Genomic DNA, 18,211 nt, shown 5'->3' with positions numbered 1-18,211 from the left:
AATTTGGGTTGAGAGAGGAAGAGATGCCTCACTCAGGGCACTAGTGACACCACTCATCCACTACAGGCACCGAGTCTGGGAAGAGTTGATCACAAATATATTCCCATATAATGGTCCATTTTAAGAGAATACCTTCAGCTATTCTTCTCCATACATCCCATCATAGGAACAAGGAGAGAGCTAGCAGTATATTCAATCAACATTTAGTTTTATTCATTCCTATTAAGTATTGTAGTCTCTTCTCTTATTGGGTTAAAATACTTACCCATCCAGCAAGTTTTGGAAAGAGTAAAGTCTTGTACTTCTCATCCTGCAAACACACAACTAATAATAAGAAAAGTTTAGTATTTAGGTTATGGCCTTAACATCTGGGATCCTTAAGCCCTTCTGAGCTAAATAAAATGGTCTGCATTAGCTAATTAAAATACCCAAGTGGTGTCCCCGCAGTGAAGGGGTTAATAAGGTTAGGTAAGTAGATATGGACTGAACTATGATCAACTTTGTGGAAATCACAGGACACAAAATGGTCAGTACTTTTTTTTGTCATTCAATATTAGTTGTTCATTTAACCTTGCCAACATTTCTAATTATCAGTGTCATTAAGTCATAGCAAGTAATTAAGGCTTCATGAGTGAAACATCTTATCTGTATAACTGCATGTTGTAGGATCCTAACAGACCATACTCAAGGCACTTTGACAACAAGACACAAACAAAACTTGAGATAATAAATACAAAACCAGTTACTGAAAGAAATAAATATATTCTGAGTCAACAAACAACAATATAAATAAAAAAATGGGTGAAGAACTGTACACTGGAATCTACAACACCCTAATGATGCATAAACACAAGAGCACTTACTCCCTTACAACCAAGCCATACAAACTCGCTATAATACAGCCACAAGCAGCTCTCCTACATTGCCAAGATATTATCAGGTCACTCACGCTTCATGTTTCGCTTATATCTAATATTTGGCCATAGTTTAGTTTAGTATAAATTTGTGCAATGCAACATACTCAGGAAAGGAAACTATGCTATGTTATGTCTGAGACCCTCAAGAACATTAGAACAGTGATCAGTCTCACACCTAATCATACGCTGATACACTAATTTGATTAAAGTAAACAGCACATCTTTAAATTAGACAAACAAGTGCTCAGAACACCACATTCTCCTGTAACTCATATGACTAAGAATAAAATGATAAACTATTAATCAAATAATTTTAAAAAGATATTCAAAGGTAAAGTTAAAAAGAAAATTAATGGTTAATTATATCTGATGAACAGCTGGCTGAACACTTCACCTAACACACAATTTGGGATATGGAATGTAGACAACCTTACTGCAACTACAATACAATTTATGTTGCAACTTAGGTAGAGAAAAAAAAACAGCTGTTCAACAAACTCATTCCAGTTCTGAAGCAATCAAAATGCTTTGGCAAGAATGTAGCTTCCTCCTACCATGATGAGTGAGGGAAGTGCCACACACACTAAAGATTTCATGATATAAGGCAATTCATTTTTTACTTTTAGTACACACTTGAATTATTGCATATTAAAACCAGGTAAAACAATTATGCAATACATGGGAATACTGTATCTTGTTATTCAAATGACATAATGAGAAGAAAAAATATTGCATAGATATATAATTGATTTACCTAATCTTACATTTCCACCTACAAATCAATTAACAAGGAACAAAACTACAATATTCTTGATTATCCATGTCACAAACTTTATACATCCAGCTATTTTGTCTAGCTATGGAATATAAAAAAAAATTATATACAGATATAACAAATACCAACTTTAGATGATGTTGATAATTAAGATTCTAATCACTCAAATCCTTACAAAAGAAATAAAGTTGTATTAAACCCCACTAATTATATATCCTACATATATATATACATTAGCACCATTAGCTCTTAAACAGGGAGGAGAGAAGAACAGAGACTTCCTCCTGAGATGGACAAGCTATAATTATTCTGTCATCCTCACTGTAATTATTGACTAATATATTCTGGACCCTGGAGAATGAACCGAGTACATTTATACGCACGGGCTTGAAAAGGATAAACTCTGTATCGCGATTGGCCAGATAGAGCTGCATGCTGCGCTGAATGTTTGGTAAGTGAGTGCGAATATTCTTCTGACAACTGCTCATGACATCGGCCACCTGTAAAGACACACAGTATAACAATTTGAATCAGATCATTCATTCTTGTGGGTACATTAGTCAAATTTGCATCTACTAAATATTGATTCCTGACTGAGGCTGTCATCATCACTGTTTTAAGACCATTTTCCATGTTTGAGAGGGTTAACCATGTTTCCTAATGACAGCTCTTTATGCTGATCAGTCTCTAGTAGCCTCTCTCGTTAGGTTCCTATCTCCGAGGTCATTTCTTACACCCTCTCCCCGTGTCATTCTTGGTATTCTCCCGGCTCATCTCTCTCCACATTAATACTCATTCATCTCTTGACCCAGTTGGTCTCCTCCATGCCTGGACCATCACAGCCAACCTCTCTAATTCTCTCAATACCAAGCCATTCTCTTAGTTTTGAACAGGGTTTCCTATCTGACAATGTCACATTACACATACAGTATATCTCACCACTCGCATCTTTTTTAACTGTCCCGTTTCACTGTCACACAACATCACATTTCTCCCGCCAGTTCCGTACATATTATACACGACAGATACTGTGAGCGAGGCTTTACAACTGACAAAAGGTTATAAAACACACACGAATAAGACCATCCATGAGGCACTAACACAAAGTACAATAAAAATCATAACTCACTTTCTCAGGTACAGCAAATGGTTGATTCTTTAGCATGATGGGTTTAACAGTCTCCTCCTGGTTCATCTGCAGTATAACTTCAGCCTTTGTTAGAAACATTATCAATGGACTGGAAAGGGTTTCAGTACATGTGAATATCAGAAGCTCACACAATTTTTTCAATCGATTATCTAGATCCCTCTTTGAGTCCAGCCTCTGCTCCATCACCTGAAATGTAGACAATGTAATTAATCTTAAAAACATGGGATATTGTATGGCATTCTCTTACATCAGGAGAGATACCAAGTAATATCAACCCTTTCATTACATTAACACTCCTAACTTCCAGTGGCAAAACAATTGATAGATGAGCCACAGAGCTAACTGTGGGTACACTCCACTTTAGGCTTTGGTAATGAACCAATAAAAATACAGTACACCTTTTCACATATCCGTTGAGACATCGTTACATAACTATTTGACAAATTTCATAACCGAATGACGTAACACATCTCGAATGACAATCTAAAATAACTGTTGGTGGTCTGTCATTCTCCTGTTGTTACATTCTCAAACTATATGTAGACTGTCGGTTTATTGTTCACGTCTGTCAACTTCATAACTTATGTCAATCATTTCCGTTAGCATGAACGAACAGTTATTTTAGATTGTCATTCGATATGTGTTCTGTCATTCGGTTATGAAATTTGTCAAATAGTTATGTAACAATATCTCAACGGATATGTGAAAAGGTGTACTTTAAAACTTAACTCTTACAGTTTTCTATATCAAGATTGTGGCCATCCTCCTCTTACTGACAAGGGTGTGCTAACAGGGCCACTTTGAGAATGTAAAGTGGGGCTTTGTCATAACTCTTTTCAAAAGTATCCTTCACATGCATGTAGTAAAACTTTTTCCCACTTGTACCTTCTTTCCCAATTCTTCCTTTGCTCATGTGAAAGTGGAGACACTTTTCATAGCTTAAATCTGACCAAAGTAATTACAGGATTGTCACTGCAAACTTCTAGTCATAAAACCTTAAGGTATGATTAAAGATGTTTACCTGTGGAGTGCCTTCTACAATGAACTCTAGAAGAGCATTGGTAGAGGATAAGGAAAAGAGTCGACCTCGTTTCTGCATCAAGCCAAGTGCTGCAGTGCGGACCTTACTCCAGTCTAAACTGGTCTCGTGCAAGCAGGCATCAACCTATTAACAACAACAACAAGAGATTCAAGATGATTAAATATCTCTCATTGAGGGGACAGCAAACTGTCGATCAAAAATTAGGATTATTGTCAGCTTCCTGGACTTTATCTATCACTGCCAGGAGAACCATTAGAACTCCTTAGCTTTCACCTTTATAAGCTTAACAAAGTGTCTTAGTCAACCATCATTGTAGATCATATTTCAGTCATAGCACCTGGACAGACCTGAAAGGGTGCCATTTGTTCTCGAAGAATGAGGAGATGTTTAATCTCAAAAAGTTGAGCATCTAAGGGTGAGGATGTCTTGCTGATGGATGAAGAGGCAAGGCTCAGGCTCTGCATGCACGCAGCTAGTGCCTCCAATGAAACACCCTGTTCCAACAAGAAAAAGGAGAAGAATATACATAAACCATATTACAGTATGTGTTTTAATGAACCACCATTTCGTATTTACTAGTGTACTGTGCTGTATAGCGTATTATCTGAACAACGTTAAAAAACAACTTACACTTTTATTCATATCATTATCACCCATCAATATGTCAAGTTATTTTAGTTAGCCTGGGAGTTGTTTTAGGTATAACCAACAATATTAAGTGGCTACATTTTCAATGGAAGTATCCCTTTGCTTCATCCACTCTGATATCACTTCTCTCACTTTGTTATGTAAAGAAAAATACTGTAGTATGCCCTTGTGGAATTGTATCTTCACTTTAAATTGATATTTGGCAGCAGAAGGCCAATTCATTCACAAATGATAAATATATACAAAAAAAATCAAGATTTCTGAGGCAGAAGTGCCTTATATATTGAAATTTACCACAGCTAAAGCCATTAGAATAAATTTGAGGGTGCAGAACAAGGGGGTCTTGATCTTAAGTGATCTGACTCAGTAGACATGGTCTAAAGATTCTTCCATTACTGCACAAGGGAATAAATTATGTAGCCTTTTGTGCCAAATTTCAAACAGGTTAATCCCAGATCAAGGACTTAATAGTTGTCGTTATAAAATATTAATTAATCGGTGTGAGGTAAAATAACAAGTAAAGAAAACTCTACCCAAGTAAATGAGGCGTCACCTTCAGGAAGAGAGAGGCTTTAAGTTTTAGGACTTCCCCAAATTAATATGTATATTGCTATAAGCAGTACAGTATTACAAACTTTTTGAGCTACAGGTACAAAAAAATTACCATTACAGTACCTGGAATATACTTCTATCAACACATCGATAGAGTTTAAAGAGACACATGAGTGTGCGACGGACTGTTGGATACCACATGCCGTGAAGATCTGCTGGTGACGTACCCACACGTGAAAACCTTTCATCTGCGGCCCCGGTGATGCTTGCAACTTCTTCACTGGTTGCTGATCTGAAACATTTGATCATACAGTATATATAATTCATCTGCTTTACAATGGATGTTTTTTTCTGAATCCTATCAACAAACATGGGTTGGACATAAGTAAACCAACATGTCTCCCTGTGGAATGAAAGTTATCAGAGATTATAATTATCAAAGAACACCAGTAAATGAGGGACTGAACGTTAAATTTAATGCGTGTTGTTAGAAGAGGTGCCTACTGTACTGTACCACCCTACCATGTGTACCAGGTAACAGAAAAAAGGATACGATAACAGAGATTAATCCATTAATTAGTTATATATTCCTGTTGAAACTCTAACCCTTTAGCCACCTAGAAAAGGGAGGTGGAAGGTACCAACCAGCTCCCGGGGACACACACCAAACAGACTGGCTTGTTGCTGGTGGTGGCTGAGTTGACCTGATGTTATAAAAAAAAGTCAAGACCAAGACATCGACATCTTAAAAGTGACACGAGATAGCTGCTGCAACTGAGTAGTCTAATCCTGGTAGTTAAAATATGGGCAATGATAAGGTAAAGGTGAACACAGTTGATGTGATGATGCAGCTTGTTGCCTTCGGCTTGGAGTGGCAACTTTTGCTTCTGAGACCATTTTTAAGGGCTATGGGTACAAGTGGAAGGCATAACTTACTAATAAATTAGTCACAGCTACCAGTGATGAGAGGTTTAGTGTAGCATTAACCCCATAGACCTAATGAGATAATCTATGAGTCATTTAGGAGACACATAAGTTAATACAGTGAGACAAAACCCTACTTACCTTACAGAGGACATGGAAGAAACAGAAGCATTGCGAGAATGCATTTTCCGCTGATTAGCTAAACCGTCGGCAATGGTTTCCATCAATTGAAGTTTACCAGGATATGCAAGGTCTCCAGGTGAGGGACGGAAGTTGGCAATATCTGTATTGATGTAGATGTGGGTGCGATACACCAGTCTTTCTTGTGCATCCTCTAGCATCTGGTTGACTACTGAAGTGAGAGGAGCTAACTGTGTTGGGTTGTTCTGCAAGTGCTCCTCTATCATCCTGTAAAATAAATGTATTGTATCAAAATATGTTAGATTACTGTACAATAATGTTATGTAGTGTACTAGAAAAATTAAAACATGAGTAAATTCTTATTTCTCCTACATAAAGACAATCACAATCATTTAAGCTATCTAGTGCCCAAAGAAGAGTTAGCCGAGTGCATCTTCAAATCATAACAAAATGAAATATGGCTGATCAATTAACACAGTGTATGAGAAGCTAATAGAGTTAATATACACATCATCATCTGGCTGGAGTGTTAAATGTCTACCATAGCCAAACTCAACCTACACAGTAGTCATAGGATTAAGTCAATGAACGGGGTCAGGGTATAATGTGCCTAAAGATAACAGGCTATAAAGAACATAAACACTCACCCTCTTCTGAGGATATTGCAGAGTTCTGAGAGTGTCTCTAAATGGTCGACGTGGATGATGTGAGGCCGTAAAACATCATATAGTCCTGTACAGAGACCTTGAAGAAATCCGTCCAGGTCTGGGGTTCCAGCGGTAAAAAACTGTAAAATTTTCACTTTCATTAATCAAAGAAAATATACAATAAAAAAAATATATAAATCTCAGTCAAAATTTAGTAGACACTCTTTTCAATACTGCACATATATTATAACTGTTATTAAAGTAGAGTTCAAGACTGCTTTACTTATGTAGTAGATAAAATGTTTAAATCTTTTATAAAATACTTCAAATACAGTATACAGCAAAAGGTCCTTTTAATCAACCCCATTGGAATCTGGAGTAGGTCAGGTAAATAAAATAAATAAATAAATTACCGATACTTGGATGGAATATTGTACACTCGTTAATACATTGTCGGTGTCGTTCAATAGTTTATGTTCGGTGAGAATGTTTGAGGTTTATTTAAGCTGCAGTTTAAGTTTGAAGGCTAAAAGCCCATGTTAAGTAAGCTATTGGTATGTGAACTAATGGGCTATACATACATGTACATGTCAACAGAAATTCAGCAAACATTGTACATTTTCTGTGACATGGGGTAACTTCAGACAACAGTGATAATTGAATGGTTATTCCTGCTAAAGCCTGACCGGACAGTCTGAGGGTAGCTTCTGATAAACTAAAAAAAAAAAAAAAAAAATAGGCAAAAATCTGCAGCGACAAAATTACATTTATGACCCCCATCTTACAGTACAAGAAGGAACTAACATAGACTCTACTCACCTGGTGGAAAAGTGTGTGTTCATCTTCACATACGTGGATGAGAAAAGCACATCCACTTCTCACTAGCTTACAGTAATCTCGTTCATATTTTTGTGATAACTGAGCAACTGCATCATTAACACATGGGCCCATTAGTCTCTGTCGCTGAGAAAAATAACACTGATGGCAGTCACTCAGCAGGGTAGTGTATTCAGGGCTGTTTTCAACTCTATCTTCAATCTCTGCCATCAGTGACTTTATTCTTGGGGCATTAGTCCGAAACTTCCCGTAGTAAAGCACGGCAGCATTGTCAGTCGTTGGTTTTTCAGTGCCGGGTTTAGACGAAACTTGCTGGGTGGCATTTTCTAAAGATTTTGTTACATATGACTTTACCATACCAAGAGCCCTACTCAAGCAATGTTTATATTTAGCTAAATATAGAGACGACTCTTGAAATGATGGGTTTCCATTCATGTAACCAATACACTCATCAATCTTGGCCAAGAGCGGAATAAAACCTTCACTAGTAACTTGGAATGCCGGAGAGTTGAGCTTCTGACTGATTCTGTCGACCTCCCTGAAGTATGTAAGTTTGCTCTCAATAGTGTCTGCTTTATTGGTAAGTCGTGTCTGCTCTGCCAGCAAGTGTTCACAGTCGGTGTGTAGAGCACCCGTCTTATTTGATACACTGGTGTACTGAAAGAAACAATTAAATGCATTAATGTATATTTCCCACTTGTTAAATGAAAGCTCTCCCTCAACATCAAACTGAACACAATACTAATACAACAAACACAATAATAATAATACTGTGAAGGAAGACTGAACAACTATAAAAAAAGTTCACTAAAAAATCATAAAAATGTGCCGATAAAACACAGAATTAATCAAACTCAGATATGAACACACCTACTTTTGACGGGAAATATCTCTGGCTAAAATACTCACACCCGAGGAGGTTGCTAGATGGAGGGAATAAGCCATAAAGTTACTGAAAGAACATAACATTAAGATATTACTCTATTAGGATATTCATAGATCCAATGTTTTAATGAAGACTTAACCCACTGCAGTACCTGTGAGGAGAGATACTGCAGGTTGTCCAAGGCGTGGTCCAGCTGTGCGAGGAGTGTATGGCATTCTGATCGGTGAGCTTTCAACTGCTTCACATAGTCCCGGTAAGGCCCGTCGTGTTCCTCGCACATCTCCCTCTCCACGCCGGCGAACCACGAGAGAAACTGTAAAAGTCAGAATTCGATTATTATTTGTTATTTACATTCAAGGGAAATTGTGTTTTAGAAACGGACATCATTAATATTTTTCAAAGTGACAACCGTATTAAATAATATCATACGGGATATGTGAAGCTTGTCATCTTTACCTGTCAGATAAATAAACATAACATTTATATTAAGCATTTTCTTTAGATAGGAGAGTTATCATGTTCTATGGTGATACGCCCTACAGTAGTTAGTTAAACGATAACCCATCTCAACTTTAATGGTAGACTTGAACTTGATTTAATTACTGACTGCCATAGCCTGTGTCATTAGGGCTACAACATTAATAATTGTGACTCCTGGTGTTGGGAGGACCCTGGGCTGATGACTGACCATGGCCCCTACAGTGGGTGCCATCATATCTACTGCTACCTTACAAAGAATATTCACTTAATCGATCAAACTCCAGCATAATGAGATAATACTAACCTGTTGACTTGATTCTATCTTAACATCTCCAAGTTTTAATCGGGAGAGACTATCAGGGAGGTGATATTGAGCCAGGGTGTCAGCTTTAGGGCCTCCCCTGGTAGAGTCCAACACATCACCTCTATCCTCCTCATCCTCTATCCCTGACGGTAGAGCCCTCCAGACAGACACAGACGTTAACTCAATAATAGAATCACGTTCCTGTGGCATTAATGGTGCTAATGGTGTCCTGTCATCCTCCCAGTGGGCTAAATGGTCTCGTACCCGGACAGTGTTCACCTCTGCCACGTCTTCCATCTTTGTTGTGACCGTAGCTATGTGTTCCTTATATCGTTATTAATCACCATTATATCCAATCAGAACGAAGATATTTTATAACTCTTGATTTCATTGGCTGACTGACAGTGTTAAAGAGGCCGTAGAGGAGTGATAGAAGTGGTATCGTCTCCAGCTCCATATCCAATCAGAACGAAGATATTTTATAACTCTTGATCTCATTGGCTGGCTGACATTGTTAAAGAGGCCGTACAGAAGTGATAGAAGTGGTATCGTCTCCAGCTTCATATCCAATCAGAACGAAGATATTTTATAACTCGTGATCTCATTGGCTGGCTGACACTGTTAAAGAGGCCGTACAGGAGTGATAGAAGGTGCTCATGGCGGACAGTAAACACGTGTGAGGGAACGAGTGTCTCCTGCTGTTAACTCTGTGTCATTAACCTAATAACTACACCTTAACTACATCATAATGGTCGCTAAAAGTAAGTAGATGGTTAGTTCTTGGTAATGTTGTATTTTAAGGCCGCTATGACATCAATTGGTCTATAAATGAGACTTTTTATTTTTTTACTGATTGTGTTTATTTAGACATAGATCATATTGGAAGTTTTATTAATTTGTATTTTACTAACCTAACCCAACCCAAACTAACCTAACCCAACCCAACCCAGACTAACATAACCTAACCTAATCTAACATAACCTAACACAACCCAACTCAGATTAAATTAAGTTTACCAATTTTTTGTGACTGTGACACCAAATACTAGTCGAGAAGTGATTAGCAGTCCGATTTATTCATGTAGGACCATTATTTGACTTCATTGTGGCTACATTTGGGTAATTAGTCGGACCGCGGTTGGCGGGGGTCAGCGTAGATGGTGTTAAATCTGAGTGGGGCCGTGTAACCAGTGGGGTTCCCCAGGGGTCAGTACTAGGCCCACTCTTGTTCATAATCGACATCAATGATCTAGATACTGGGATCAGCAGTGACATAAGCAAGTTTGCGGATGACACCAAAATAGGGCGGCAGATTAATTCAGGGCAGGATGCAAATGCATTACAGGAGGATCTAAATAAACTGCAGGGGTGGTCTGAAAAATGGCAAATGAAATTCAACACCAGCAAGTGCAGCGTACTTAATATTGGAAGAACAAATACCTAGAGAAGTCGACTTGTGAAAGAGACCTAGGGGTACTTGTAAGCCCGGACATACGGCCTAGAAAACAGTGCGTTAATGTTCGAAATACGGCAAACAGAGTATTGGGTTTTATATCTAGAAGTGTAAGTAACAAGAGTGCAGAGGTCTTATTGCAACTATATCTTGCGCTAGTCAGGCCGCACCTCAATTATGCGGTTCAGTTCTGGTGCCCCTATTATAGAATGGATATCAATTCACTAGAGTCGGTGCAGCGAAGAATGACAAAAATGATTCCGGGACTTAGAAACCTTCCATATCAGGATAGGTTAAAGAAACTTAACTTGCATTCCCTAGAAAGACGAAGAGTGCGGGGAGATATGATAAAAGTATTTAAGTGGGTGAAAGGAATCAATAAAGGGGATTTAGATAAAGTTCTTATAATATCCGAGCAGGATAGGACTCGGAGCAACGGATTCAAGTTGGATAAGTTTAGGTTTAGGAGGTAAATCGTTAACCGAAATCTCGTTAACCGAGGCGCTCGTTAACAGAGGGACCACTGTACTACATTTGCCTGTTTCCACAAGTCTGGCACAACTCCGGTGTCTAATGATTTTGTAAATAAGTTTACGAGGGGTCCGCTAATCTGTTCCCTACACTCTTTCAAGACTCGAGGGAAAATTTCATCCGGTCCTGGGGATTTTGTTTTCTTTAGTTTATTTATCTTCTTAAGAACATCCTCTTTTCTGATAGTGATATTCTTTAATTTCTCTTCTTCCTTTCCCTTAAATATCGGTTCCACCTGAATTAACCTGAATTAATACTATAAATCGAGATCTAATCATATTTACTGTTGTCAACAGAAAGGAAAACCAAGCGCTTGACTCTAAAGCTCAAGTACAAGGTTCAGAAGAAAGTGAGAGACCACCACAAGAAGCTGAAGAAAGAGAAGAGAAAACATCCAGAAAAGTTTAGAAGTAAGTATAAAGTAAATGTGTTTTAACTTAAGAAATAGATGGGGTCTGCCTATATCGTTAACAACCCACTTCGTCGCCACTATTTTTAACTCGTTTCGTAACCACTGCCTTACCCCTTTCGTCACCCCGTTCATTCCCATCAATATATACACGGAAATAACTGTTGCTTGTGATATAAAATAATAAAAAACACCAAGACAATTTATTAAAGACGAAAACAAAAACATTGTTAATACTCCTGCAATCATCTCACTGCTCGGTGGTTCGTGCGCTGGTGCCGAATCACCTTCATTTGTTCTGTATTTTGTTTATTTACCAATGTTTTAATCATTTTCTTTATTAAATAATTAATATTCATGTATAATAATAACACAATGCTTCTCGAGTCGTCTGTATACATGTGTAATTTCTATTGGTGTAAAATAATAACTTACAATTTGTCACTAATACCAGAGACTGTCAGTGGTGACGAACCCGGTCGGTGACGATGTGGATTGATTACGAAATGGGGTGTATCCAAATAGATAATAGGTCATATATCCTATTATGGGTTCTGTCACATATATATACAGTATGATGGTGATGGCTCTGTGGAGAGAATTATGGGAGGTGGGATTACAAAGTGTGTGTACAGGAGTGAAGTAAAAGGGCAGGTGATGGGAACTTTACAGCCCAAAAAGGGGGAAGAATGTACTGTACTGTGTAAGGGCTTTATAAGGGTAGAGTGGGCTAGACATGCACAGTAGCTCATAAACCTCTCTGAAGGTCACCCATCAAGGGAAGTTACCACATTGAACATTGCTCTAAGCATTTAGGATGTACGTGCTGTATAATTATTTCAACTGGTTTATTAAAATATTGGAATTTAAATTTAATTTAATTTCAGAAAGGACCAAAGATCCTGGAGTGCCTAAGACACTTCCATTCTATGACCAGGTGATAAAGGAAGCAGAAGAAGCAAAGGCGGCCCAGGAGCGTCGCAGGGAGGAAGATAAACTTAAAAGACGTGAACTGAGAGCCCAAGCCATTGCCAAAAAGAGAGATATTGGGTTTGTTAATACTCTTCTCTTGTACAATGCTTTATTTACCTCCTTTGTTTAATTATAGAGAGACTATTTTCCCTTGCTTGTGGAATGTGCTTGTTAACATTTGGTCTAGATCCAAGAGACTTGTAACTGGTGGTTAGGGCTAATTTTATGGTTAGTCTGTTTAACCCCCGGACAACCATAAGGAAGAGTAGAAGCGAAGGTTTTCATTCAAGTAACTTAGGAGGCCTGAAGTGGTCATGATGTAGATACCTTGTCTTCCTTCTGATGTGATTAAGGCAGGACTTAGTGACAGATGGGTTCAATACTATCCTATCAAAAGATTCTAGATATTTTGATTGATTTATACAAGATTATTGCATCTTGGTTACAGGGAACTAGTTTTGTCAGTAAATGGATATCAAGGTCAGTTTTTTCTTTTTATTTAAACATAGAAGTTTTATAATGAATATATTTGTCTAATTTCTTTATAAAGTAAGGAAGATGAGCCTCTCTTCCCCCAATCATTAGAAACATCAATGAACTCATTCGTACAGCTGAAGAAAGAGGCGTCAAATTTGAGGCCGATCAAGCAGTCACAGCAAACACACATGGTAATCTGAGTGACAGATCTGCAAAGGCATATTACAAAGAATTCAAAAAGGTAAGTTGGAATATCTTGCATCACCAAAGGAAACAACTAACAATGAGATTCTTGGAAAATATCTTAGGATGCTCTTCACTAAACAAAATTGTCGTATATCCAGATAATGATTGCTATTGGGTGATGAGAACAGCATTGTGTTTACTTATGTAGGTTGTTGAAGCTGCAGATGTCGTCTTGGAGGTGCTGGATGCGCGTGATCCTCTTGGAACCCGAGTGCCCCAAATGGAATCCACAGTGACGGGCCAGTCTGGTAAGAAGCTTGTATTGCTACTGAACAAGGCTGACTTAGTTCCTCGAGAGAACCTTGAGAAGTGGTTACAGTATCTTCGTCGTGAATATCCAACAATAGCGTTCAAGTCGAGCACACAACTCCAGGGTTCCCGTTTGGCTCAGTCCTCTGCTAAGTAAGTTGACAATTATTCACCAATGGTTTGTATTGACCTAATTTATTCGTTAACTTGATCCATATGTGAAATAGACCAATTAGACAGGAAGGAATCAAATACAAACAATCTTAGTAAATGGAAAATTGTATTGTACAGTACGTTGGATTATACTGAGGTTGAAACTATGCGTTGTAGATTATTTGTGGCAATGCTAATTAGAGAGCCATCATCCAGAAAAATCCTCATGGTCATGTAGTAAAATTATTATATCAGTACAACTTGCATAAGATTGCTTAGCACTTTTATCTCTTTCCAGTATTCATGCAACTCTCAAAGTAATAACACCTTTCACACTGTACACTATTATTTTACAGTTTTACTCATTTTATACTTTTCACTCGCCTATTTCCATCCTTCAGAGTTGTAGTACATTAGAAATAGAGAGAGAATTATCGGAGAAATTACTTTTACTTCGTCAGAATTATGAAATCATCGGAAGAACTTGTGCAGTCTTCAAAATGTCTGGGAGCTGATGTTCTTATGCAGCTCCTGAAGAACTACTGCCGGAACAAGGACATCAAGACGGCAATTTCAGTTGGTGTTGTAGGCCTTCCCAATGTTGGGAAGAGTAGTGTCATCAACAGTTTGAAGCGCAGCAAGTCTTGTGGCGTTGGATCAACACCTGGCTTCACAAAGTAAGAAATATCCTCTCTCCTTACCTGTTCTTTGTCATCTACTCCTATTTAGAAGGACTCTTCAATGTACATACCAAAGGCTTGTGGCTTAGGAACCCCTTAGTCTGAAGATTAAATGTTATAGGTGTTGCTTAAGGTAATAAAGTAGAGTGCTGTTTATTTTATAAGCAGTTCATAAGATATTATGCATCAAGTAACTGAGAATCTGCTCTGTGCTGATGGTTGATTCACAGTGTGGTCTGGGCAGCTTGGGAGGGTCTGTAGTGGATGGGATAGTGTGCATTCATGATTCCTGCTTCAGGAGTTGGGTCTGTGTATAGTATCCTGTTAAGGGGTTGCTAGTTACTTATTACCGTTGTGTGAAACAGGATGGTCTCACAATACAACAGAGCCAAAGCTGTGCTGCGTGTGGTGATCATTACTCATCTAACTTCAAGGCAACTGTAGCCTCTTTCATACCGTTACCACTTTATATAAGTTAGGATAGTCATTGAGAAGGTTAATCTCATAACTAGCCTCAGCTTCATGGTTAAAGCTTCCCTGGGCATAGTCTTGAGGAATTCTGTCCAGGTTTGGTTATAGCTAAGATAAGGTTTGGGATCAGCCCCTATTTCTTTATTTTCTTCTTCAGGATTGTAATTTTCTCCTCGGTTCTAGTTTCATATGTATTTGTAAGTCTATATTTAGCTATTTATAATGCAAAATGTAGAGACATAAGCTATTAATTTTGCAGTTCCTATTGGTAGACATTAAATAATGTTGACTAAATTGTTGCATCTGCTTTTAACAGAACAATGCAACCAGTTCAATTGGACTCCAAAATACAACTGCTTGACTGCCCAGGTATTATTCTTCCTGGTGGGGATACTTCTGATGCTTCAGCAGCACTCAGAAATGCTGTCAAGATTGAGCAACTGGATGACCCCATAAAACCTGTTGAGGCCATTCTGGCTCGAGCAAACAAAAATCAGGTAAACATCTTTAGAAAGGAAGATTCTGGTTGTACCACCCTGCCTCCTGTTACTAGTTTTTAGATAATCGCTGCATTAGATGGCTTCTTTTACATTAAAATGACTTAGGTTTACATAATGTTTTGCACAAAGCAGGGAAAGAACGTATGTGTATGTTGGTGTTACAATTTTGTCCTTTTTTTGTGTGTTTTACTGATCTTGGGTCACCCACGTCTACCACATCTCACTTCATCTTTTACTACCTGTATCTGCATCACATGAACCACATCACACTAAAGTGGTTAAGGAGTAAAGCTAGAAGATTTATTAACCTTCAGTTGTATCTCAATAGCAAGTTACCATGTTTCAATGTGTGTGCGCGTGCGTGTATTTAGACTTAATTGGGGGGTGGGGGGGTCTTATAAACATAGAGACACTTGTGTGCTCACATACCATTTATCATCACTTGCTACAGACCTTTGAACAACAGACCCAGCATGTTAGGTGTTTAATATTTGTGGAAATTATATAATTCTTTAAGTTGTAATGAAACAAACTCTTGTACTGTACCATAAAAATGTTTTATTTCCACAGCTGATGATCTACTACCAGATACCAGATTTTCAAACGGTAGATCAATTTCTGGCATTGCTGGCAAAGCGCTTGGGGAAATTGAAAAAGAAAGGTATCCCAGACAGAGCAATGGCCGCACGCAAAGTTTTACAAGATTGGAACACGTGAGTCTTTTCTGTCCCAGTGTCTTGAGGAACTCTTTACCACTTGTTACCAGACTGTATTTAAGTAAGGAATCAAATGCTTTATATTGTTTCTTGTGGCAGTAATCATTTGTATTCTAATATTACTTTTATTGCAGAGGTCATATCAAATTCTACACACAACCTCCAGAAGTACCCGACACTAAAGTAGGAACAACATTGATAACCGAGTTAAGTAAAGAGTTTGACATAGACAGTCTCTTGTCAGAAGAGGGATCAATGCTGAAAGCTTTACCCACATATAGACCTTCCCAGACAATGGTAGTGGATTCCTTGGGACCAGTTATGGAGGTCAATGATCAGGAAGAGTTGGAAGAGGAAAGTGAAGAAGAGGAGGAAAAGATGGAAGAAGAGGAGGAAGGCATTGTTGAAGGAGGCCTGACAGTAAGTTATGATTTGTGTTCCGTTTACTCCTAGTTACCATACCGGTTCAGTTCTCCTCTTCCTATCACACCCTTGACATATTTTTCATTCTACCCATAAAATCTTTGGACAACATTCACCAACTTTCTATATATTCCTACATTACTTTACTATCTAATTATGTTCTCGTAATACAAACTCTTGATCCACAAATCCTCTTTTGAACTATACCTTGCTTGTCCTTTAATACACACCCTCTGACACTCAAAAGACTTCTTCAATAATGTTTTATCTCCTTTTTTTATATAAGGTAACTATAAATGGTCACCGTCATTGCTTTGGTACCATCTCCTCTGTCATATGTACCTTGTACACAGTTGTCAGCCATTCTATTACTATTCCATCTCCCATTATGAAATATTTATATTTGTGTTGGTCATATTACATCAATCGTACTTGTTTTTCTCGTGTTCTTTCATGCTTGGGCTTAATATTTGTGTACCTTGAATGCTGACCATGAAAGTACAGTGATCAATTATTTTTTTCTTTGACAGTTGCCTAAAGATGTATGCATTAATATGGATGATGGTTCAGGCAGCAGTAAGCCTGCTGACAGTACTGAGAAGAAGAAACGTTGGGAGACTCCTCTACAGGAGTTTGATCCACAAACCATGTCCATGAAGAAATTCCAGAAGAAGATGCAGAAGAAAACACGCAAAGAAAGCCAGCGTAACGTCAAGAGAACAGACGATCTCACATCTGCCTTCCAGAAGTTTTCAGGGCTTAAAGATAATAATGATGATGATGATTATGATTTTGCTGCATACTTTGATAAATAAGCAAACTTTTTTCTTTTAAATAGATGTACGTTAATACCTTTATGTGTATGAAGGATAATGTTGATAAAAGATATATATAATGTCTTATATGAAATTGTTAAATTCCTGTATGTATATTTATTTAAATCAATATTGTATAGGAATGAATAAAACCATTGAACTGTAACAGTATTAATATATTAATACCTTACCAAAGGAGATCTCTCCAGGTAGTAAAACAGAAGCTGCACCGTAATATGAAAGGAATGTTCATTCTTCTGTTGATATTTATTGAGCCAAATTATTCCGCTCATGTTATTTTGGTCTACGTCACATAACAGTTTAAATTAATAATCTCTGCTTACTTCTTGTTTCTCTTGGAACTGTTCACTGTGTGATACAAAACAATAGTAACTGTATAGCGAGAAGTTTGATCCTCGTAGTGATCTAACAAACATAAAGATACTTAACTCTAGGTTGAGGGTGGTTGCCCAGTACTGAAACTGGGGACAACATTCACCCCTTTACTGACACCAGACACCAAACTCTAGGGGCTCATGACCATCACTTTGGGCATCTTCAGTGTATTTGCCTTGTGCTGTAGGATGTTCAGGGTTGCTGCTGTTATCAGATGGCCTCACCTGGTGCGTGTGACGTGAGCAGCCTTTAGGAAAGAGTTTGCAGTTCCCAGGCTGGCAATATCGGCTTGCACCAGGGTTTCTGCCCACCCGCTACCCTGCAACCAACTGCCTGCCTTCCTCAGAGCCGCCATTTCAATGTGGAGACCGCCCAGAATCATAATAAATTTCTCTTCGCCGTAATTTTCGGGCCAATT

At 38.1% G+C, this 18,211-nt stretch overlaps 2 protein-coding genes across 2 annotated transcripts; one reads left to right on the top strand and one right to left on the bottom strand.

Moving 5' to 3' along the window:
• Positions 1–746: 746 nt before the first annotated feature.
• On the bottom strand, positions 747–9,626 carry LOC121863043 (conserved oligomeric Golgi complex subunit 3-like). The gene is made up of 10 exons (XM_042361513.1): positions 9,304–9,626; positions 8,671–8,832; positions 7,616–8,290; positions 6,797–6,936; positions 6,150–6,416; positions 5,208–5,376; positions 4,232–4,378; positions 3,864–4,007; positions 2,822–3,028; positions 747–2,192 (listed from the first exon to the last, which is right to left on the bottom strand). The coding sequence occupies exons 1-10, from the start codon at positions 9,598–9,600 to the stop codon at positions 1,935–1,937; spliced, it is 2,466 nt and encodes an 821-aa protein (XP_042217447.1). The 5' UTR covers positions 9,601–9,626; the 3' UTR covers positions 747–1,934.
• Positions 9,627–9,950: 324 nt separating this feature from the next.
• Positions 9,951–17,563, top strand: LOC121863042 (guanine nucleotide-binding protein-like 3 homolog). The gene is made up of 10 exons (XM_042361512.1): positions 9,951–10,064; positions 11,583–11,696; positions 12,583–12,745; positions 13,253–13,385; positions 13,539–13,792; positions 14,254–14,469; positions 15,260–15,440; positions 16,014–16,156; positions 16,294–16,579; positions 17,113–17,563. The coding sequence occupies exons 1-10, from the start codon at positions 10,052–10,054 to the stop codon at positions 17,395–17,397; spliced, it is 1,788 nt and encodes a 595-aa protein (XP_042217446.1). The 5' UTR covers positions 9,951–10,051; the 3' UTR covers positions 17,398–17,563.
• Positions 17,564–18,211: the final 648 nt, after the last annotated feature.

Source organism: Homarus americanus, unplaced genomic scaffold, assembly GCF_018991925.1.
Source record: "Homarus americanus isolate GMGI-L3 unplaced genomic scaffold, GMGI_Hamer_2.0 scaffold54679, whole genome shotgun sequence".
Classification (NCBI taxonomy): domain Eukaryota; kingdom Metazoa; phylum Arthropoda; class Malacostraca; order Decapoda; family Nephropidae; genus Homarus; species Homarus americanus.
The sequence above is the reverse complement of the archived record's forward strand: the minus strand, read 5'-3'. Positions and strand labels throughout refer to the sequence as shown.

Coding starts and splice junctions, on each gene's coding strand:
- LOC121863043 (XM_042361513.1), bottom strand. CDS start 9,600: ATGGAAGACGTGGCAGAGGTGAACACTGTCCGGGTACGAGACCATTTA. Junction 6,937..7,615: donor AACACACACTTTTCCACCAG/GTGAGTAGAGTC, acceptor AAAATTTTACAG/TTTTTTACCGCTGGAACCCC. Junction 4,379..5,207: donor TTGATAGAAGTATATTCCAG/GTACTGTAATGG, acceptor TTGTTGGAACAG/GGTGTTTCATTGGAGGCACT.
- LOC121863042 (XM_042361512.1), top strand. Junction 12,746..13,252: donor GCCAAAAAGAGAGATATTGG/GTTTGTTAATAC, acceptor CCCAATCATTAG/AAACATCAATGAACTCATTC. Junction 13,793..14,253: donor TTGGCTCAGTCCTCTGCTAA/GTAAGTTGACAA, acceptor TTACTTCGTCAG/AATTATGAAATCATCGGAAG.